The sequence below is a fragment of the Peromyscus leucopus genome, chromosome 10 (assembly GCF_004664715.2).
Source record: "Peromyscus leucopus breed LL Stock chromosome 10, UCI_PerLeu_2.1, whole genome shotgun sequence".
In the NCBI taxonomy this organism is placed as follows: domain Eukaryota; kingdom Metazoa; phylum Chordata; class Mammalia; order Rodentia; family Cricetidae; genus Peromyscus; species Peromyscus leucopus.
The window spans coordinates 54,587,167-54,611,532 of record NC_051071.1 but is presented as its reverse complement, the minus strand read 5'-3'; the positions used below and the strand labels follow the sequence as shown (position 1 = coordinate 54,611,532).

General features: G+C 41.0%; 1 protein-coding gene across 1 annotated transcript in view; it reads right to left on the bottom strand.

Annotated features, from left to right (window-relative positions):
• Slc30a9 (solute carrier family 30 member 9) overlaps positions 1-23,734 on the bottom strand; it is a 55,853-nt gene extending 32,119 nt beyond the window's left edge. Inside the window, exons 1-5 of the mRNA XM_028882273.2 lie at positions 23,472-23,734; positions 14,341-14,505; positions 3,411-3,470; positions 987-1,086; positions 48-140 (exon numbers count right to left, since the gene is read on the bottom strand). Coding sequence (XP_028738106.1) covers positions 48-140; positions 987-1,086; positions 3,411-3,470; positions 14,341-14,505; positions 23,472-23,577 — 524 coding nt within the window. The 5' untranslated portion in view covers positions 23,578-23,734. The remainder of the gene's footprint in view (positions 1-47; positions 141-986; positions 1,087-3,410; positions 3,471-14,340; positions 14,506-23,471) is intronic.
• Positions 23,735-24,366: the final 632 nt, after the last annotated feature.

Genomic DNA, 24,366 nt, shown 5'->3' with positions numbered 1-24,366 from the left:
GCCCCAAACGCAGCACGCACTGAGCCGGGAAGGAATTGCGCTCTTACTTTGCTTCCACGTCTGACCTCAAGAACACGGTAAAGGACTCGGTATCATTGTGGGGACTTCGTCGTCTGATTTTTCGAAGTTGTTCTAAATCACTGGAGAAAGAAACGTGTTGAAACGATTCAGATAATGCCTATAGCTTATAGGTTAAAGACAGTAAACAATTACAGTGGCCCTCATCTTGAAAGAAAGGACCTGTACAGTTCTAAACATCAGTCTAAAGATGGCATTTTTAATATAAAAATAGTCCGGACACAGTAAAAAAGATACTCGCTGATGAAGAACACTATAGATTACATAGAAGAATACCACATCGACTCCACTCCCACACCTGTGACCCTGAGCGCATGGGATCTCATCAGAAACCTCACAGTCAGGCCTCATCACTGCTTGGCTGGCAGCTGCAGTGCCCACACTGAGACTTGTACTGTGGGCATAATGACTGGCACTTCTAAGAGACGTAAAAATTAGAATATACACGAGTACCGCTTTTCTATTTAAGAATCTAAACTAAGTGTCAGCAGGATGGCTCAGCAGGTAAAGGTCTTTGCTGGCAAACCTAATGGCCTGAGTTGGGTCCCTCAGACCCACAAGTTTTCCTCTGACCTCCACACATGCACCATTGCATGCACCCACATGCACACACAAGCACAATTAATTAAATTTCCACAAGTTAGAAATGTCTAAGTCACATTTGTAATCACTTTTCTTTCTCTTAAATTCTGTAAGGTTTCTATATTCATCAAGTCACTATTAGAGTTATTTTATATTTAGATCACTAAACATATTAGATCATTATTTTGTATTTAGTCACTGGTTGTCTTATAGAAATTTTGTGACAGCAATAAACAATTATTTTCATGCTAATTTTGAAAATTAAATAAAAAGACAAAGGGCCACATTATTTGCACAGAGTACTACATTGAAAGAAATTACTGTACCTGGATTTAAGACAGAACTCATTTATTGCTCTTACTCCAGTGATGAAATTATTCTTAGTGTATTTTGATCCATACTCACTTTTCTTAAGGACCGCTTTGACTAAACCAGAAACATAAAGAAATACATAAGTATGCACACTGAAAGTCTTACTGGAAAGTGAATACTTGTTGAATTTCACAGTTGTTATTTTTTCTTGATGTATAAGATGGTATTGAGAAAAAAGAAATGTCTCCTCCAGTATAGAAAACTAGGATGAATCATAAATCTAGCTTTTATATCTACAGTTCATCTCTAATTGATGCTAAAACACCAACCTTTATCTAGTAGACACCTTGTATCAGCACCATTCTGTCTAATGCATTAAAACAATTTAAGTTGCTTTGGGTCTGTGTACAAATGAGATTTCAATAAAAATTACAGAATAGTTCAGTGTTTTATCAACTGTGGAGTGGAACCAGCATTCAATGACAGTCAAGACAGAAAGTAATAAAGGATACTGAATAGAGAATAGGAACTTTAATAAAATGTTTTGATTCCCTTATATATAATAATCTATATGTTTTCTAGGTCATTAAGTAACATTTCTTGTTAAAAAAAAACTTAAGGCCAATGGATAATTTCACACAAGAAGACTGAAGAGAACTAAGAAATATTTCTATCAATCAAAAATGGCAGAAAGTTTACAAATTATAGGAAAATATTACCTTCTACTAAACTACTGTCTAACTGTTGGGTATCAAACTGCCAGACACAAAAATATGATACAGATTATAGTTTGTGAGTTATAAAATTATATACTACCTCTCTATATCAATAAAGCATGTAAGCAGGGTGGCACATGCCTTTAATCCCAGCACTTGGGAGGCAGAGGCAGATGGATCTGAGGCCAGTCTGGTCTACAAAGCAAATTCCAGGACAGCCAGGACTGTTACCCAGAGAAACCTCATCTCAAAACAAACAAACAAACAAACAAAAATTCCAAAAACAACCACAACAAAAAAATAAAGCATACAGAGTAAGACTTTCTGTTACATGACGTATATAACTAACTATACAAACATCTGAACAAGATTAAGACAACAGAAGCTTGTGTTCTGCATTAAATTGTCACCTATTCTCTCCATATCAGATGCTACCTCTCAATCCTAGTTTTCTATTTACTTCCGAATTGAAAGAGCAAAATTAAATCTAAAATGACTCATTTCTGTGGGTTAAAAAGGGGGGGGGGGGCTGGAGAGATGGCTCAGAAGTTAAGAGCACTGCTTGCTCTTCCAAAGGTCCTGAGTTCAATTCCCAGCAACCACATGGTGCCTCACAACCATCTAGAATGAGATCTGGTGCCCTCTTCTGGCCTACAGGGATATGTGCAGACTGAACACTGTGTCCGTAAGAAATAAATAAATAAATAAATAAATAAATAAATACCCTCTGAAAACAATAATACATCAGCACTAAAATTAAATGCACAATACATCTTACTAAGAACAATTCAAGAATGAAGTTTAATACAAAAGCCAAAACTTTATTTGAAGAAATATATGAAGGCATTCAGGTTACTTTCTGCCTGAATTTCAAATCTCTAAGGAACTTTATTTCCATCATTCTAAAACCAAAAAGCTGGCTATGAGCTATCCTAGTACTAAAAAGAAAATTATATCTTTCCTTAAAAGGATTCATTCTTTAAAAAAAAAAAATCCTTCAAGACAGCTAGTAATTCCTGCTGGCCTATCCCAGTTCAGATTATGGATGATGGTGGCAGTGGCCACTGCTATCCCAGCGCTATTTTTTTTAATGGAAAGAAGGTTTCACCATGTAACTTGGGACCCTGCCCTAGCCTCTGACAGGCTGCAATCACAGGCAAATCACACGCACACAGTCCAAATGCTGATGACTCTTGATTACTTAACTATTTGCACGTGTAATCTTCAAAGACCCCCTGATGAGTAAGTTTTATTTTTTACCATCTTATGGAGAAGTAAGCGAAATGTCAGAGGGTTAAATAAGTTGCCTTGGATTAGACAGTTGGTAAGTGTGAGAGCCGAAATGGAGCCTGTTTTGTCTGACACCAGTGCGGCAGACTGCACAGACCTCCTGACTTCATGAACTAACAGCCAGACTCCACCAGAATTTAAACACACTACAGCTGAAGGTATTGGCCTCTTGTTCTTTAACGACATTACTTTTCTAAAAATAGTAAAACAAACTGAAGATTTTGGTTCCTTACACTTTTAAAATATTTGTCATCAAAATGAAAAATAAACTTCAGCGTAAAGTAGCATACAAATAGGATAAAAATTTATGGCCAATCTATTTAAATAAAAGCAAACTATTCTATGTTCTTAGAATAACATTAAAGACCTCCACATAAATTCTGTATGTTTATATATACCCACACACTAAAACATCAAATAAAATATATTTACCTCTTACTTGGAGAGGATCTTGTTTAAGTGGAGCTTTGAGTTCTGCGCCTATATTTTCTGCTGCAAAGTTTATTAAAAACAAGTTTACATTGAAGTTTTCCAATAAAACTGTAACTTACTACAATGTGTAACAATAATCATATTATCACAAACTATTTGAATTCACTCTATAAAATATAAAGGTATAAAACTTCATATAAGCTATTTATCCCCTCATTAATGAACTACAGGAGAAAAGGCATGGAATCATGTCAAGAACTAGACACAAAGCATTCAGTAAACTCAGCATCCGCACACATGCCAAAGCCTTTCAGAAAACTGTCAAGGACTTGTTTTAACAAGCATTAATGTGTTCCATCTAATACTGATAGTGTAGGTGCATTTAAAATAGGAAAACAAGGGCTGGGAGGTGGTAGCACACACCTTTAATCCCAGCACTTGGGAGGCAGAGGCAGGCGGATCTCTATGAGTTCGAGGCCAGCTTGGTCTACAGAGCGAGATCCAGGACAGGCACCAAAACTACACAGAGAAACCCTGTCTCGAAAAACCAAAAAGAGAAAAAAAATTCATTAAAATAAGCTTTAGAACAAACACGCATAGAAAAACAATTATGCATTACCATTAGATGTATGAAAAGGTGATTTTTTCATTAACTGAATTCAAATGAAACCAAAGAATTCCAATTTACAACCATTACACGAGGGAAAACGAAAAACCACAACACCCAATTTAGGTAAAGGTGTGGAAGGATGGGGATATGGCTGCTGGTGGCAACAGGCACCAGCAACTATCAAAATTATGACCCAGTCATTCTTCCAGATCAGCAGAGCTAAAAAATCCTTGCACAAGAGCAGCAGAAGAGAGGAGTGTGGTATTCCCGGCAATACTCTGCTGCTTCAAAAACTGCAAACAACAAAATGCCCAGCAGCAAAAGGACAGACTATGAATGTTACATTCACTGGTCATCTTATACACAGTGGTGAGAAACATAGTAACGGCTATCTTTCTTTAAGCGCTCACTGTGAGCCAAATACTACTGTTGTGTCAACTTCTTTAATTCATGCAACAAACATCCCTCACAGTATTGCTATAATTATCTCTTTGAAAATACCAACCACACCAATACACCAATAGTCAGGATAAATCTAGCAAAAAACCTTAATGAAAATACAAACAAACAAAATCTCAAAGAATACACGTAAAGCTATCGCAACAAAGTTCAAAAAACAGACTAAGCAATTTAGAATACACAAATATGCTAAGCTATTCCCTTCACCTCCCTTTTGCAAGATGTATTTGTTAGTTATGTGATGTGTATGCCTACCTGAGTTCATAAACACCACACGCATGCAGGAGCCTGTGGAAGCCAGTAGAGGGCATCAGATCCCCCGGAACTGGAGGTAAGGCTGTGAAGCCACCTGATACCTCAGCTAGCTTGTTTGTGTTTTTATTTTTTCTCCCCCCTCCCACCCTGGAGCTGAGGGCCGAACCCAGGGCCTTGCACTTGCTAGGCAAGCGCTCTACCACTAAGCTAAATCCCCAACCCCTCGTTTGTGTTTTTAAACCATGACACTAAAGCAGCAAACTCCAAGATAATGACTTGGATACACATGGTAAACGCTAATCAGAGACGGATGCTATCAAAAAGTTCTTTGGCCAGTTAGTGAATTCCAAGATTCTAATTTTACTTTTAACTTTAAAATAATATTACAATGTATAAATATATAACACATATATTAATATATGTATTTAAAGTTAATAATTTAAATTATTAAAGATACATAAAATATATAAATATAAATGCATAAATATAAAATATATTTTGCAATAAAAACTTCATTCACCCTTAAAACATTTTCTTTACTATGACTTCATTCAGTAAGAGGATTCCATATTTTAATCATAGCTTGATCGTAGACAATATCTACTCAGCATTTAATTGGTGCTGTGCATTATCCAACGTACTTAAGTGGCCTACTATATTTAGTTCCCACAAAATCACTTTGGCATAGGGATTATTACACAGAAACTGAAGCAGAGAGAAACTATATTTCCTTTTTATGAGCAAACAGGTAAAGAGGTCCTATAACTGCACAGCTGATATCTTAGACCTGGAAACAGTCAGGATGGAAACCTAAGACATTTCTATTGGTCCGATGTGCTCTGTTAATCGTTTCCTGTACTGCCTTCATTTTTACAATGATATCTGATTCATAAATAGGCAGCTGTGTATTTTACAGTGAGGCAAAACGAAGGAGCTCACAGCAAATACTGAGTAATTAGCAACATGAAAGCCATGGGAACCTCCTGATGAATCCTTTCTGTGGAAAAATGAGGAGGGGGCAATGGAAGAGGCAAGCACAGAGAAAGAATACCATCGGTTCTCAGCAGAAGCTGAGAGAGAACAGAATCAAGGAAGGGCTGACTGTATTTCAAGGAAGGGAAAACCATGGTACAGTTAGAAGATAAAGCACAAGAACAAGTCTTGGGGCAGCTGACAAGGAGAGGACCAGAACACAAAGAAGTCTGTGTTTCCACCTCTTTGCAACATGCGCGCACAGCATTAAATGCAACCATTTGATTGTGGTGTTTGTTCCCAGGTTACTGTCCTTTTTCTTTGCTTTTATTTGTATTTCACATTTCCTGCCACCTGTTCTTAGAGACCATCGATTTTCCATATGTTCCTCCCATCCCACCCTCCAACTGCTGGTTTGGAATTTATAAACTTTTATTTATATTCTTTAATTTAATATACATAGAATATTTCCTGTAAATCTTTCAGCCTCTGCAAAGAATAGTCAGTATCTCCACTCTACTCTATAACAAGAAAAATCTTGCATACCACTCTAGATTAAAGTTTTAATATTAAATACCAAAAGAACATTTATTATTTCTATTATTAATACTTAATTTTATCAACATGATTTATCCATTTCTTGTTCTTCACTATCTTATCTATCATATTCTGATTCCCCTGAGTTTATTTTGCAACTTAAGGAAATGTCTAATTTAACAATGTTCTTAAGTCTGAGTGGGCTGGTTTGTAACATCCACTTTTATGCATAATAACACGCTTATTTTCACCTTTAAATCAGCATGAAATTACAGAGTAATGTTCAGTTTTCCTCTCATGATTTCAAAGCTATCATTCCCAAGGAGCATTCCCATGGTTTTCTGCATACTGCTGATATAAAATGTTTATTTCAAATGAGCAACAACTAGACTCACAGCATTCTGGTTTCTCTGTCGGGCAGCTTTTAAGTAGAACTGTTGCTTGGTCTGGTTTTCCACTCTGGTTTCTCTAGATGTCTAGATGGATTCTCTTTCTTATCCTGCTCAATAGTTCAAATGTACTTGTTGTGGGATATTCGATCACACTGTAAACCCCAAGTTTGCATTTGTGTTAATTAAATATATCAACCTTGGTTCAGGGGGTGAAGCCAGAAATAGCTACAGAAAGTCTGGAGGAGCCAGGAATATGGAGAGATGCACAGGATTAAAGGGTGGGACTTGGAGTTCAGAACTTCTTTTTAGTTTCAGAAGAGCAGAGAGACTTGTCTCTTGCTGGGTCTCTGGCCAAAAAGGAAGGTCAGCTGATTGCTTCTTGGCCTCTCTGATCTAGCAGGTTTTCATCCCAAGATCTGACTCCCAAGTCTTTGTTGATAAATAGAATAGAGATTTATTAAAATCTACCCATCATAGCCATGGCAGAGCAAGGGTTGTGGGACCAGAAGTCCCTCCAGGCTGTGGCCCGAGTGACAAGTGGGTCCCTGACTGCAGGGCTGTGGGACAGCAGATAGTAATTAAGTAGACCCAAGTACAGCTGCTAACTGACAAACATCACTTGGTGCCCAATGTGGAGACCATGTATATCCACATAGGGCCTGAGAAAGCCGGGGAAAAAAAGTCCCCAACACAGAGCTAGACGTGGCTTCCTGGTAAATGCAGTCTCTAGGCAGTCACAGTGCTTGTGGTGTAGAGGCAGGAGTGGCTCCTTTAAGAGGCCCTGCTGTGCAGTTGCTGGCAAGCTGCTTGGCACTAGGTAGAAAGTCTGCTGCAGTATGGGAGCTGGGGCTGGTAAACGTGGCTCAGCCAATGCCTGTGGCTGTGAGGCTTGGCTCTCATGGAAGGGCAAACAGTAGCTGCAGCCCAGAACCAGTCAGGTAGTTTGCTGGACCAACCTGAGGAGGGTAGAGCCAGCCATGGATGGCTTGACTCGCAGAGAAACGCTGCAAGCATGCAAAGAGTTAGGTCCAGATGGAAAAGACAGGTACAATATAGGCTTAAAATGTGCTTAGACGCTGAAGAAAAGAAAATAGGTATAGACAGTCACAGAAATAAAAAAAGTTTAAAAATAATACAGTAAAGTCTTTAAAGAAATGAGTAAAGTGATATAAAAATAAGCCATGTAAGGATGGGAAATACACTGGGTGTCTGGATCCTGTATGGTGCTTTGTTGACTTTGAATTTTTTGAATGCTGATGAGCAAAGGACAAACACTGCTGAAAGACACTGGATTGTAGAAAAAAACTGCTAAATTAAACCAGCCTATATATTTTTAAGGATGTCTTAACTTCAGAGTGGAAGTCAGGAAATGTGTTGTGTTGGGGTAGAGGTTGTGTCCTTTTTCCACAGGAAATGAAAGGCTATGGATTTCTTCAAAATTAAAAAAGATCAAATTTGACTGGAGGAGACCACCTGAAAATCGTGGCTGCAGACATGAAGGAAGAAACTAAGAAAAACTCCAAGACAGGTGACACTTAAGTTTACCCCTCTACTATGGGAACAGCTCTGAATTGAATGAGATACGATAAATTTTGTTGGCTACAGAGTCCTCATGACTTATTATTACATGCCATCCTTTCATATGGCATCAATGAAGATTTATATTACAGTTTGGGTATACAATCCAAGTTGACAGGTGTCTTTTACCTGCTCAAACAGAAAACAGAAAATCATCTTTAGCTAATTTGTGCATACTGCACATTCCAGACTTGTGTTAATACAGATATGTATGTTACCTTTATACAAAGAAGTTTATGTGTTTCCAGGAAAAACAAAAAACAAAAAGCCAGACACCAATGAAGACAAGCAGCCCAGGTGATCCATCCAGCCTCTCAGAATGCCTCTGTTGCAGTTTCTTCAAAAATCTGCATCCTGAACAACTTCAAAGTGGCTAGTCTGATGGTCCTACCTCACAGACTACTCCAGGCAGGACTTCAGATAAGCTCTGCACTTTACCATTGCACAAAGACTGAACAACAACAACAACAACAAAAAACCTACAAATAGCTCTCTCAGGACTTGACCATTATCCCAGTTTTCTCAGAGGGTCCCTAAAGATGCTGTTGCTCCCAAACAACAGGAAGTAATTTTAAGAACATGACGTCCACATCTCGAGAGGTAGGGTGGGTGGTTTTGGTCATCTGGTGGGTTATGGATGTTTATCATTGCTTGGGGTGAGGTTGGTTGAAAGTTGTTATTGGTCATGGTCAGGGAAAAAAATAAGCAAAGGAGGTTAGAGTCAAGGATCTCTTTCTGAAAAGAAAAAACGGGGGATTTAGGAATGATAGGATAAAAAGGGTAGAATCTAAATTAAAAAGCAACTACTAGTCTCATTTACATTGGTATGGATTTTTGTATACTGATAAAAAATGTAAAGTTCTAGTCTTTGAAAGCTATTATTACAAACTATTTAGGACAATTAAATGCAGGTTAGTAGTTAGTCATCTATAACAATCAAACTTGTAGTCATGTTAGGTATGTTTTCAAAGTCAAACAGACATACTTTAGATACTTACAGAATATGACATTTAAGATATTTTAATAACATAAGGCTTTTTATGATAGTGAAATATGTCTACTCCTGGCAGCACCAATCTACTTCAAAGAAGATGATGGACACTGAAGAAACTCCATATGGAGTTTACCTTCATTGTGGCAGTTAGTCACTAGGCAAGAAACTATGCTTGCCTTAACTCCTGACAGCATGCTGTCCAAATTGGACAAACAGGACACAAAAGAAGGTGACTGCTGAACTTTGTCAAGACAGGGTAGGACAATCTTTCAAAATTCCTGCTTCAAAGAAAAGTCTGTCAGGTATTCTAGGCCCATAGGTCAAAGATGGATGTCCCAATGTTGCAGAGGAACCTTGTGGGACTACCCAGGCAGCCACCTGTCTCTGTCATTTCTGTAGTTTTGGAAATTCCTTGCTCTGCACTTCCTGCTTACTTGGGTAATATTATATCCATGTAACACATATGCCAACATTCCCAACTGATACAAAGTATACTTCTAATTAAGGAATCTTGTTTTTCTCAAATTCTGAAGGCCATTTTCTCTCAAAAAAAATTGTAGGTGTGGGATGTCTCTGTGTGGTGTATATGCACATTTCAATGTTACTGTAGGACAAGAATAGACATGCATCATGTGAAGGTCAGAGGACAACTTCTACCCTCTTGCTGTTTGCTACTGCAAGCTGCCCATGAGCTTCTGGATTCACCCATCTCTTCCTCCCATTGTGCTGCAGGCATGCTGGGATCAAAGGTGCTCTACTGCATCTATCTTTATGGGATTCTGGGGATCTGTACTCCAGTCCTAACACTTGATGGGAAACTGTATCCTCTGATCAATTTCCTCAGCCCTCCATTCTCTCTATGAATTACCTATTATTTTTCTGTCTTCTCTCTCTTGAATGCCTATGGAATATAAGCTAGAGCTTCAATCTGTTTTGTTTGAGACAGCTTCTGATCTGGTACAATACAGGCTGGTCTCAGACTACAGCAATTCTGTCTAAACAAAAATTTGTCAAAAGCTTCAGAAACACCACTCTACTCCCACAACAATCATTTAACCAAAGCACATAAAAGAAGTTGCTCTCAGATGAACACTTGTGAATATTCTCATTATGAACTGTCTAGATGTTACTATATATATAATGGTATGAAGCACAAACAAGGAGGTTAGTAAATGGCTCACACACATGCATGAATACTTATTTTACAAACCACAACCATCTTAATAAACTCACACTACTTGCTAGTATAGAATCTTCATAATTTCCACAAATAATCAGATATTCCATCCATGAATATCTCTAGACATTTGTTTTAAGCTCAAATCCTGGCTGTTTGCCACACATCTGCTGTCATTAGTAAAATTAAAACTAATTTTACTAAAATTCAAACCATCTGAATGCTCCTTAAAAATTTAAGGACGTCTTAGCAAGCCTCTGCTCCTTAATGAGCTGCTCCTGGCTTCACCATGTGATTTGAATTATTCAAAAGTCAATCTCAAATTCTTAAGTATATAAATTATCTTTCAATCAAGCAATTACTTGGTGTCTATCTGATAGCTAACAAGGTCTAATTTGGCCTAGGCAAATCTTGAAAAAGAGCCCAAAATAAAACTGTCAATAAACAATGTATTTCTATTATAAGATAATTAAACTCAAAGTTTTATTACAGTCCTCAGAGAAAAAGGAAACAAACTCACCGATGTCAATTTTAAAGATATTGTATAGTGGAACCAACATTCAATATTTTTGTCTGAGTTTATGTTTACCTAAGAAAACCACTATACAATATATTTTGCCCTTAATTATGTCATCTTATCAACTGTTTCTTCCTTTACTGTGTTTTAATAATAAGCATGCTGAATTCTGGAACTTAAGAGACTCATTACACTTTTTATTCCTTCAACTATTAATATCCAATTCCTTAAAATTTTCAATCAACCAATTAATTTTGTGTGTATATATGTGAATGTACACATGTGTGCTATGACGTGTGTGGAGGTCAGAGGATTTACTAGAATGGCTTACAGGCTGTGTTCCATCTAGTCTAACATTGGCTGTCTGTCCACCAGAAGGTTCAAGAATCCATAGTGTTTGGTCCATGCAGCTGGAAGACCAGGCTCAGCTAGTCTTCAGTAAACACTGGAATCCCGAAGAAGTAGGCTCTAATGCCTGTGAAGGGATGGACTTGCTTCCCTCTTCCATGTCCTTTATATAGGCTGCCAGCAGAAGGTGTGGCCCAGATTAAAGGTGGATCTTCCCACCTCAAAAGATTTGGAGTAAAGGTTTATCTTCCAATGTCAGGCAGTGGTGGCACAGGCCTTTAATCCCAGCACTTGGGAGGCAGAGGCAGGCAGATATCCAAGTTCCAGGCCAGCCTGGTCTACAGAGTAAAACCTTGTCTCAAAAAAAAAAAAAAAAAAAAAAAAAAACAACAACAACAACAACACATACACACATATATACATGCATGAATAAAGATGTATCTTCCCACCTCAAAGATCCTAATTAGAAGTGGGTCTTCCCACTGCAAATGATCTAATTATGAAAAAGTCCCTCACAGGTATGCCCAGTCATTTGGGTTTTAGTTAATTCCAAATGTAATCAAGTTGACAACCAAGAATAGACATCACAATGGCAGACTTTGAGAGGGAAGATACTGAATTTTTTATTTGAGTAAATTTTGTTCTGTGGATAAATGGAAGTCAAGGGGAAGCTCTAAAAGGAAGTGATATAATCTGTTTTTTTTTTTTAAATTCTTTTTTTTTTTTTTTAGATTTATTTATTTATTATGTACACAGGAGAGGGTGCCAGATCTCATTACAGATGGTTGTGAGTCACCATGTGGGTGCTGGGAATTGAACTCAGGACCTCTGGAAGAGCAGTCAGTGCTCTTAATCTCTGAGCCATCTCTCCAGCCCTATAATCTGGTTTTTAAAGACCATTTTGGCTATCTGGAAAACAGGTACAGAAGCAAAGAGTAGAAGCAGGTTGTTGTGGTTTGAATAAAAATACCCCCCACAGGCTTACATATTTGAATGCTTGCCCCCCCTTTCCAACTGATGAACTGTTTAGGAAGGATTAGGTATGGCCTTTTTGGAGAAGGTTGGAAGGGTTGGCTTTGAGGTTTCAAAGGCCCAGTCAGTGTCTCTGTCTCTCTGTCTCTCTCTCTCCCCCTACTCATCAGAATGCAGCTCTCAGCAACTTCTCTAGCACCATGCCTGCCTGCCACCACACTCTCCACCCTCTGAAACTGTAAGTAAGCTCCCAATTAAATGCTTTCTTTTATGAGTTACCTTGGTCATGGTCTCTTCATAGCAAGAGAACAGTAACTAAGACCCAGGGCTCCCAGGGAGACAACTGCTGCCATAATCCAGCTAAGGAAAGAGGATGTCTCAAAGCAGACTAGCAGTTACGAACCAGTGGGCTTGCAGATTCATGGCATAGTCAACCACTTAACTAGTCACTGTGTCTGTTAAGATATCCAATGGCTACCTAAGGGTCAGATGTCCAAAACCAAATAATCTTATATATCCTCTCACTTTGGAATTTCTAAAACTTCATTTTATTATTTGTGTTTGCATGTATGTATGAGAGACAGGAGGGGCACATGCCACAGCACATGTGTAGAAGTCAAAGAACGACTTTGTACTTGGATCTTTCCTTCTAACTCTGCCTGGATTATGGGGACTGAACTCAGGTTCATGGAGCAAGTATCTTTACCTACTGAGCCATCTTGCTGGCCTGATATTTGCAATTTTAGAAATCAATGAAATCATTTACACAATTGGCATTGTTCTGTATATGACCCTCTCCTTTATTAACTCGATTACCAAGCTCTAATTAGTTCACGTACTCCTTTTAAAAAGTGTTGTTGAGTCCTGTGCTCATTGCATGAGTTGGCTGTCTGAAACCTGGAACTTATGCAGGGACACTTGGCTTAGTCTGGGAGGAAGGGACTGGACCTCCGTGGACTGAGTCTACCAAGTTGATCACAGTCCTCGGGGGAGGACTTGTCCTGGAGGAGGTGGGAATGGAGGGTAGGCTGGGGGTAAGAGGAGGGCGTGGGAGGGGGGAGAATAGGGGAACCCATGGCTGATATGTAGAACTGAATGATATTGTAAAATAAAAAATATAAATCACAAAAAAAAAAAAAGTGTTGTTGATACTAGAAGACGTAGCTCAGATATTAGCAACTGCCTATGATGTGCACGGCCCTGGATTAAAAACAAACAATGGGGCTGGAGAGATGGCTCAGTGGTCAAGAGCATTGGCTCTCTTCCAAAAGACCCAGGTACAACTCCTAGCACCCACATGACAGCTTACCTGTCTGTAACTCAAGTTCGCAGGGATCTGACACCCTCACACAGACATACATGCAGGCAAAACACCAACCAATGCTCATAAAATAACAAACAGAAAAAAGCCCTGTCATTCACATAGCTAAATACTTACTGGCATTACTGCTTTCAGGTTCCCTCCTTTGCAACCTGTTTGCCATTTTGCAACAAGCCAGCCTCCAAAATTTTAAAAACAAATCCAGCCTCTGCTCAGGCCTCCTCATAGATACTAACAGACACCCTACTGGGACAAGCTCTGTGAGACCCTCACCCCCACCCTGAGCATTTGCCAGTGGCATGACATCTCACCTGGCAAATGAGTTTACATCAAACAGGTGCCACATCTTGTTCCCCACCCAGCTCTTCCTCCTGTCTGGGAAGCAGAGAGCCTGGCTGCAGACTCTTGCTGTGAGCTCAAGGCCAGCCTGGGAAACGTAATCTTGTCTCAAAATAAAGTGTATTTTAAAAAAGAGCTGATGGGTTTATGAAACACTCAGTGAATAACAGCACTTTTTACGCATCGGGTGAGCCACGTTTGCTCCTTCACACCCATAGAAAGAGGGAAGAAGTACAACCTCACAAAGTTGTCCTCCTCGCTCCACATGTGCACACACATGCATGTGCACGTGCATGCGTACGTACACACACACACACACACACACACACACACACACACACACACACACACACACCAGTCCAGACAGTTTTAGAAGCAAGTTCTATTATTCAAGAAGCAAATAATTTTATACTCTTCCACTACACAGGAAATTTTAAGAAGTGTTCTGTTTACACATACCTGTTTCCTTGAGTGTTGGGACTTTCTCAGCTCTTGGAGTCTGTGATCCCTGCCCTCCTTTGAGGACATCTGTAGAGTACAACTTGACTCTATTTAGAGTACAGACATGTGGGTGACTGTTGGGAACCATGTATGTAAAGCTTCCAAATGTCATTAAATTTTTTCCTAAGAGGAAAAAAAAAAAGCACTTTAATTTCAAAATAACTCTCAAATATACAGTTAACAAACCAAATGCTTGACTTGAGACATTTCCTTAGTGATATAAGAATCAAATATTTCAACATTTACCTAATTTATATTGATATGGAAACTATATGCATATACATATAGTTTCCAAATGTGTGTGTATACACACACACACACACACACACACACACACACACACACACACCGCTCATTCAATTATTCCAAAAGGTGGTACATTGTATACAGTAGATACTCTCTCTCTCTTTTCTTTTTGGTTTTGAGACAGGGTTTCTCTGTGTGGTTTTGGTGCCTGTCCTGGATCTTGCTCTGTAGACCAGGCTGGCCTCAAACTCACAGAGATCCACCTGGCTCTGCCTCTTGAGTGATGGGATCAAAGGTGTGCACCACAGGCGCCCGGCCACAGCTACTCTCTTATTTTGTATGCTGGCATAATGTATAGATGGCAGACTCTGGGTAAGGGGTGGTCATAAGGGCTTCCTGCTCAGAATTATTCCATGTCTTCTTTCTGTGAGCTGGAATGTAGTCCTCTCGTGTCATGATCAATAAATGAATCCTATTAGTAGAGAGCCCTGTTATCTGATTTTTCATCAGACAATTCGATCACCGTTTGGTGAATGCCCAGCACATGAGAACTCTGAGAGAAGAACAGGAGGCACAAAGCCTGTGAGCTGCTGCATCCTGGTTGACAGTGGCTTTAAAGAGACTCCCCACTGCACTGAAGGACAGAAAAATGAACCTCTATCTCCTCTAACTCACAAGGCCAGCTTTCCAAAGAACTCAAGAACATTTCGATAAAATTTATCATTTCTAAGGTTTTATATGAAACCAAGCGTGTCATCAGAGAAAAGCCAGTTTTCACACAGGTGGTGAGCACTGAGTGGGCACTGAAGAGCCAACACTTGGGTGGAGGACATAGCTCAGAGACAGGACCTTACCTTCCATCCTCAGCACCATGGTGCTGGAGGGGTACGATATCTAATTGCTGAAAACTGAACTTCCAAAACAATGATTTTGGGGGAAAAACCCTGATGCCAATTTATTCCTTTGTCTATCTGGTGAATCACTAAGAGTCCAACATGGTTTTGGTTATAAGCATCTACTTCTAAAAGCCGAGAAAATAACAGTAGAGGATTCCTGCACATTGAGACACATAACCTACCAAACACATCTTCACTGTGGCCCCTGGTGGGTATTCTTACGGCAGAGTAAGAAGACTAAGGAAATAGGAAGGGGAATGAAGGACATATGAGAGAGAGCATGCCACCTATCCCAACACTTGGGGAGGCAGAGGCCAGCCTGGTCTACATACCAAATTCCAGGCCAGCCAAGGCTGCATGGTTAAGGGATAATGAGAAAGGGGGGGAGTGGGGAGAAATCCTGTACCCTGGGATCTAGTTTGCCTTTCCTGCTGACTGAGAATCCAAAAATAAATTTCAGCACAACCGGTAAAGTCAAAATTGCCTATAGTGATAATCTGTGTTTTCCTAAAAAACATCTCAAATATGTTAAAACAAACTGCCTAAGCTTATTAAATTTTAGCATACTTCTTATCCCTAAAACAGCAAATCTGGGAGGGTAGGGGTGGCGGGGAGGGTCCAAGTAGATGAGAGGGCTCAGTGGAGCAAAGCACTGAGAACCAACCCCAGAGTGTTGTCTTCTGACCTCCACAAGTGTGCCATGACATGTGTGCTCTTCTGTTTTTAATTTATTATCATGTATACAGTGTTCTGCCTGCATGTATGCCTTCAGGCCAGAACAGGGCACCAGATCTCATTACAGATGGTTGGGAGCCATCATGTGGTTGGCGGGAATTGAACTCAGGACCTCTGGAAGAGCAGTCAGTGCCCTTAACTTCTGAGCCATCTCTCCAGCCCCAACATGTGTGCTCTTATACCTCCAAATGCACATCAGACACAGCCACACAACAATAAATAATTCTCTTTAAAAAAAGTCTATGACCAGTTGTCATAAACATGATTTTTCATTTCTATGTGATCAGATCCATACTGTGCCTGAGATCTCTTTTAAGCATTTTAAAGCTATACAATGCCTTTTTTTTTTCAATTTGCATTCTTTAAATACTGAATAAACTAAGTTGTTTGTCTGAATTTCTGCCTGGCAGTTTTCCAGTCTGGGCTTTACTGACTGAACTCCCATGGTGGTATTTAACCTATCTTATGTCCCACAAGTCAGGGTGTGTGAGATGGCCTTTTCTGAATTCAGCTGTATGTGCAGAACACCTTGGAAGTAAGTGGTGATGAAACCTCTTTGCAGCCTGGCTGTTGTGGGCTGAGAACTGTTCCTCAGTGGCAGAGCGCTGGACCTTGACCAGCACAGTAAAAGGAAAAACTCACTTAATATCTAGTTGTCCCTTTATTTAAGACAATGTCTACTGCTATTCAATGCTAGATCCATTTATTCATTAGGCAGCTTTAAAATTGTAGTATTACAATTTTATTACTTCTCCACTCAGTCAGAATACCTTTACACAGAAAATTCCCACTCTGTGGTTATTCAGTAGTACAGCTTAAGTCTGGCTCAGTGTTTAATTCTTCCCTTTTATGAACCAATTCTCAGAACAGTAAGTGCATTGCCTAGCATGCTGCAGAGGTGGCATAGTTTTAGCTTGCACATTTCATTATAATTCCAGATTTCAACAGGATTTGCTGTATATTTTGATTCATCTCAGTCACTGTCTTAAGTAATGCTCAGATGGTCTTATTTTGGCCAGTAGAGGTCTCCTCAAGTCCTTCTAAAATACAGTTATCTTAGCTCCCCTGCTAGCTGTTTGGAAACAACCTTAAGTTTTAATTTCAATAGAATGCCAGGCATTAACAGCTTCCGGTATATCTTTGACACTGATACACAACTGAAAACTGCTTACAGGGCAAAACTACACAGGTCCACATCTGACTCAATAAAACCAATGTAACACCTAACACAGCAGCAGAAAATGTAATCAATCACTGTGGGACGAAGTGCTGAACATATTAATTCCTGCTGGCAGAATTCTAGTAAAACATATTTCCAATCTTAACACCTTTCTTCAAGGTGATATCTAAGATTAGTTACATATGGAACATCAGTCTTTAGTCTGACACTTACTGCTCTACTTGAACAGGTGATATTGTATTCCCCAATATAGTGTGCACCATAATAAACTTATCTGGGGTCAGAGGACAGAACAGCCACTAGACAGACATAGAGGCCAGAAAATGGTGACACTCACACCTTTAATCCTAGCATTCTGGAGACAGAGATCCATCTGGATCCTCTCTGTGAGTTCAAAGCCACACTGGAAACAGCCAGGCATGGTGACACACGCCTTTAATCCCAGGAAGTGATGGCAGAAAGCAGAAAGGTATATAAGGTGTGAGGACCAGGAACTAGAGCCTGGTTAAGCTTTTAGGCTTTTGAGCAGCAGTTCAGCTGAGATCCATTTCGATGAGGACTCAGAGGCTTCTAGTCTGAGGAAACAGGATCAGCTGAGGAATTGGTGAGGTGAGGAAGCTGTGGCTGGATCTGTTTCTCTGATCTTCCAGCGTTCACCCAAATACCAGCTTCAGGTTTGATTTTATTAATAAGGCTTTTTAAGATTCGTGCTCCAGGTTTTCTCATTGCTGCATACCTAAGGGCTGTTTTCATCTAAGTTGTAGAACTCCTGGGATCTAACTGGTTTAGTCACAACAACTGGACCTAGTGACAAGTCTCGGCTTTTATTTTACTGTTAGTGCCTCTGTGGCTCCTGATAGCCACTGCTAGTGTCCACTGCTTGCTCGTCTCCATCTAGTTTGTCACCTACTGATTTTCTTGGCTTTCACTTTGAGAATAATAATAATAATAATAACCAACCTATTTTCTTCCCCACAAACTGACAATTCAGTTATGTATGTCACATCTGCAATAAAAACCAACAAAAGGACGTCTTGTAGTTTGGATTTGTTCCTAGCTAATTTTAGGGCTTCAGTCAGTCTCCTTACCTAAGAGACTATTTCGGTAGTTTCTTCCTTCCAAATTCTAAAGCACTGACATCAAAAACTAATTAGTAGCATGGCTGGAGAGATGGCTCAATGGTTAAGAACACTAGCTGTTCTCCCAAAGGATCTAGGTTCAATTCCTAGTACCTACATGGTAGCTCACAACCAACTGTAACTCCAGACCCAGAGGATCCAACATCTTTCTCTGGCATCCTCAGGGATGAGGTAGTACACAGACATACACACATGCACACACATAAAATAATAACTTTTTAAACAAGAAGCAGTTGGGCTGGCTGACAGTTTAATCAATAAAGCGTTTGCTTACAAGCATGAGGACCTGAATTCAATCACCAGTACACACATAAAAGTGGGACACCCGCTGGAGAGGCAGATATACGAGGATCCCCAGGACTGTCTGCCAGTCTACTCACATGGGGGGGGGGGAGCTCCACTCCAGGAGATCCTTTCTAAAACAAACAAACAACAACAACAAAACCAAGGTGGATGGTAACTGAAGAATGATAACCAAGGTTGTCCTCTGGCCTCCACACCTGTACGTGTTCATCCAAGTGCATGCAAGTGTGAATACACACACACTACCAAACTCATGAGGGTTTTTTGTTTTTTGTTTTTGTTTTTTTCTGAGACAGAGTTTCTCTGTGTAAAAGCCCTAGCTATCCTGGTACTTTCTTTGTAGACCAGGCTGGCCTGGAACTCACAGAGATCCACCTACTTCTGCCTCCTGAGTGCTGGAAATAAAGGCATACGCCACCATGCCCAGCTCATTAGAAATTCTTAATAATAAAAAAATCCCATCTTACAATGTGTGTGAAAAGGGAGACTAACTCAACATGGTTTCAATCATTAAAAATGTACTTGATAGCCAGGCGTGGTGGTATACACCTTTAATCCCAGCACTTGTAAAGGTAGAGGCAGTAGGGTCTCTGTGAGTTCTAGCTTGGTCTACATAGTAAGTTCCAGGACAGCCAGAGCCATACAGAGTCCCTATCTCAAGCAAGCAAACAAAAACCAGTGTACAATAAAGAGAAATTAAAAGTATAAGTATCAATAAGCTATCTGGAGCTTCATTAAGATCTAGATAGAAGACGCAGTGACTAAGAGCACTTCCAGAGTACCCAGGTTCAATTCCCAGTATTCACATGGCAGCTAATAATCTTCCACAATTCCAATTCCAGGGGATCCAATACCCTCTTCTGGCTTCCATGAGCACTGCACACATGTGATACACAGACAAACATGTAGGCCAAACACTCACACACATAAACATTTTAAGTCAATTTATTTTTAAAAAGACCTTATTGACAGCACTGTCACGATATGTGACAGTCTGTGTAACAGCAACACTCAGTAGCCTGTTGACTCACATCCTTTCTGGTAGCCAACACGGCAGGAAAACCCTGCCTACTCATCTAGCAAAGGTGTGAGCAAGACAGAGTAGCCCAGCCCAGGAGAATATGACTGATACAATGTGAACACTCAGGATGAAAAAAGCCACCCCTCCCCCACCCTTTTGTTTTCTCAAGGCAGTAAGAGCACCTACTGACAACTCCCTGCACTACATCTTGGATTATATCTCTACTGTCTTGCTTAATTACTTCTACATTTGTTAAGAAAAAGTAGAAACTGCCTGCAATCTCAAGATGTGGGGACAGAGACAGGAAGATCGTAAGTTCCAAGTCAGCCTAGGCTAAACGTTGAGACCCTGTCTCAAAAAGATGGGGTAGGGAGTAAAATCAATAAAAACATCTAATATAATATAAATACTGTAACTACAAATAAATTTCTAATTTATTAATACAGTAATGAACTGAATATGAATTTCAATATGTATTTATTGAACAATGTTCACTTCCGCTGCCAATTAGTACAAGAGAGTTCCTGCATCTCCCATAAAGGATATCATATCATCAGTAAGAAAATCTGAAGGGGCTGAAAAAATGGCTCAGCAGCTAAGTACTGTAAATGCCAGTAATTCAAGCTCCAAGTGATTCAACGCCCTCTGTTGCCTTCCATGTGAACTCAAGTACACATACCCACACATATACTCACACACACACACACACACACACACTAAAATCTTTAGACAGAAAAAGAGAAAATTTAGCTAATGTGGGGCTGGAGAGATGGCTCAGTGGTTAAGAGCACTGGCTGTTGTTCTTTGAGAGGGCCTGAGTTTAATTCCCAGCAACCACATGGTGGCTCACAACCATCTGTAGTGAGATCTGGCACCCTCTTCTGGCCTGTGTATATGATAAATAAAATAAATCCTTAAAAAAAGAAAGAAATGCCCTCTGCTTGTATGACTGGTTCTCATAGGCCTTTAAAAAGAAAAAAGAAAAAAAAAATTTTAGCCAATGCAGGATAGGCAGTGATCAGTAAAATCCTTTAAACATACATACCTATAATTTTTATGTCTGTAGAACATATCTGCACTTCTATATGTATATTCTATATGTTTCATTCATTCCCTTTGACCATTTTTATATTGTTTTGTATAGTAGTCTGTAAAAATTCTTTATAAATTAGAGATACTAACTATACCGTCCAATAGACACACTGAGTGTGGTTAGTCCAAACTGATGGGCTGTAAGTGTGGAATACACACTGGATTCTGAAGACAACACAAACTAGAAAACAGCTCAAGGTTTTTTTTAATTATATGTCAGAATATTTTAATATGCTAGTATATTAATCTCATTTTATTTTTTATAATATGGCTACCAGGGGCTGAAGGGATGGCTCAGGGATTAAGAGCACTGACTGCTCTTCCAGAGGATCTAGGTTCAATTCCCAGCACCCACATGGCAGCTCACACCTGTCTGTAATTCCAGTTCCTGGGGATCTGGCACCCTCACACACACATACATATAGGCAAAATATTAATGCACATAAAATAAATTTATTTTTAAAAATATGGCTAGCAAACATGCAAAAATACGTCATGTGGCTCAACTCTTGAATACTGCCTGTCTTCTTTGCCTTCACAGAGGTTTCTCAACTTCATCAGTCAGTGGTTTCCTCCTCTGTTCTTTTTTTGTTGTGCTGTTTTTAAAGACAGGGGTTCTCTGTGTACCCTTGGCTATCCTGAAACTCACTCTGTAGACCAGGCTGGCCTTAAACTCAGAGATCTGCCTGCCTCTGCCGGGACTAAAGGCATGTACCACCATGCCTGGTCTGTCCTCTGTTTATCCTTTAGAAGCCTTAACTAGACAGGTAAGCACTCTAGAAGCAGAAACTAAAATTTATTTCTTCTGAAAGGAAATCATCTGGTTTTGGATACCGGCTCCCCCCTCCTAAAACCAAACAAAAGCTTGAGCTTCAAATAGTTTTTCTTGTAGCACGCATCCAACTTAAACAGCACTTTCTCCACATGATATTTAAATTTAACCACAGTTATGCTTGTTCTCTCAAATACTGTAACAAAGGCCGGGCGGTGGTGGCGCACGCCTTTAATCCCAGCACTCGGGAGGCAGAGGCAGGCGGATCTTTATGAGTTCCAGGCCAGCCTGGTCTACAGAGCAAGATCCAGGAAAGGCGCAAAGCTACACAGAGAAACTCTGTCTCGAAAAACCAAAAAAACTGTAACAAAACTTCCACAAAGGTGACATTTTAATCTAAAAGGGTTTTAAGTGTAAAAGCATGCAAATATTTTGTAGTAGTAAACATCCTAATGAACTATGCCAAGTCACCCTCAAATGGATGAGATAGGCAATTCTTATCTGTGTTGCACAGATGAGGCCTGGTGACAGCCACGGAGTAAGAACGACAAATTACACTATCTCAACTCATTTCACTAACACTGAAAGTAGCAGTCACTATATGAATTTCAGTGTAATATACCAAAGTTTATTTGGAGTTTTAGAATAGAGGATATACAGACGATTCATTCTGTCCTTAAGACGATCAGGCATATTGCCAATAGGGGAAAACTCCATAGCTACAGTTTTCTGTCAAAAAAAAAAAAAACTCTAAAAGCCAGTGTTAATGTAATAAATTAATCTGCAGTCTTAGGAGCCAGCTTTTAGATTTATTACAAATAAGATATGAATGTATTCTGCCTTATTTGCACAGCACAGGAATCTGTTAGCGCTTTTACCACTCAAGAGCATGAACAGCAACAGCTTTCGACTTCCACTCAGTGTTTGAAGCCTGAATGTTTGAGAAACGTTTCTGTAAACACTCTTTGCAACTCCCAAAGATCTGGAGGATCCGGTGGGCAGAGGATTTGGTCCTGGGCTCTGCTATGAGCCCGCTATATCAAGCTGCGACATGTCAAGCTGTGGCAACAAGGGAGGTGAGCAGGAAAAGAACTTACAGGTTTAAGGCTATTTTAGAAATTCTCGAACAACTTAAGTTTGACTGCGAAAGAAATGCTGAAGATCAAAACTCAATCCCCCCCCTGCCCGCCACCCGAGGCGGGGGGGATGGCTTATATACAGCTTCAGGAGACATTTTCACCAACGAAACTGCACAGTTCTTTGGGTGCCCGGTCCCCAAACTAGGCTCATTCAGACAACTGTGAGAAGCTCACACCTTAAGATCCACACGGGACATCCACTTTGATCTGGGGACATTTAAGAAGAAGGGGCTGGCACTGTAAGGAAAAACAACAGCGCAGGAGTGATCTCAACTCAACCTAAGCGGCAGGTAAAACTCAAAACTCAAGGGACCCTCCAAGCTGGTGGGATCCGCCATTTCCCACGGCCGGTTTGGGTCGCCGTGGGTCACTGCGATCCGCGCCGAGCCCTCGGGTCTGGTCTGGGGGCCCGCCGCCTCGGGGATGTCCCCAGGCCCGCTGGCCCCCGCGGCGACTCGGCTCGCGGGGACACCTGTGGGGACCGAGCGAGACCGGCAGGCTCTAGACTGGGGAAGGGCAAGCTGGTCAACTGCCGAGGCCAGGAGCGGCCTCGGCCGGTCACTCACCCCGGCTGCGGCCGCCGCCGGCCACTGCCCGGCCGCCACCGAGCCTGCACAGCGTCGCCCAGCTGCACCGGTGCGCCGCGACGGCGGCGGCCAAGCCCGGAAACATGCTGGCGGGGCAGAGGCCCCCACTCGGACACCGCCTCCTGCCTCCGAGCCGCCGGCCGCGCCAACGGACTCCATAGACTGGACCCCAGCGGACACGACTCAGCGCGCCGCCGGCGGCGGCCTCGGCGACCCGGAAGTCGTGGCGCTGTGGCGCGGCGGCGGAAGTGACGGGAAACGCCGAGCTGGGGGACGGGGCGGGGCGGGGGCGGGGCGTCCCGGAGAGGGGGCGGGGCGGGGCGAGGGGCGGCCCGCGGTGGGGACTGGGTTTCCACCGTGTGCGATCCCAGCTGTGGTTGGCATTTGGAAGTCCGTGTCGCGTTGTTTGAGGGATAAACCGTCTGCCGAAGCGCGGCCCGACTCCGCGGGGTGGGACGAGGGAGGGCTTTGAACCCTCGGCACCGCGGTCGCCTTGCTCCCGTTTCTCAACCTCAGATTCTCGGTGGTGGCATAACAAAGCTAGAGGCGTCCGTGAAGTGAAAGGTTTTTACATGTTGGTGATACTATGTGTACACGAAGATGGAACAGTTTTGAAACCGCCTAGTCCCGGAGAGAAACTAGAACACCCTTCGCATGTTTCAACTGTTCCCATGTCAGGTTCATTTGGGTCTTGGCTTAAGCCTGAGAGACCTTCTTTGACCATCGTAAACTATAATTAACGTGGTTATTATTCTCTACGTCGTTGTCCCGTATGCTTTTCTTCAAAATAACACTACTGAAGCCGGGCGTGGTGGTCACGCCTTTTAATTCCAGCACCCGGGAGGCAGAGGCAGGCAGATCTAAGTTCGGAGCC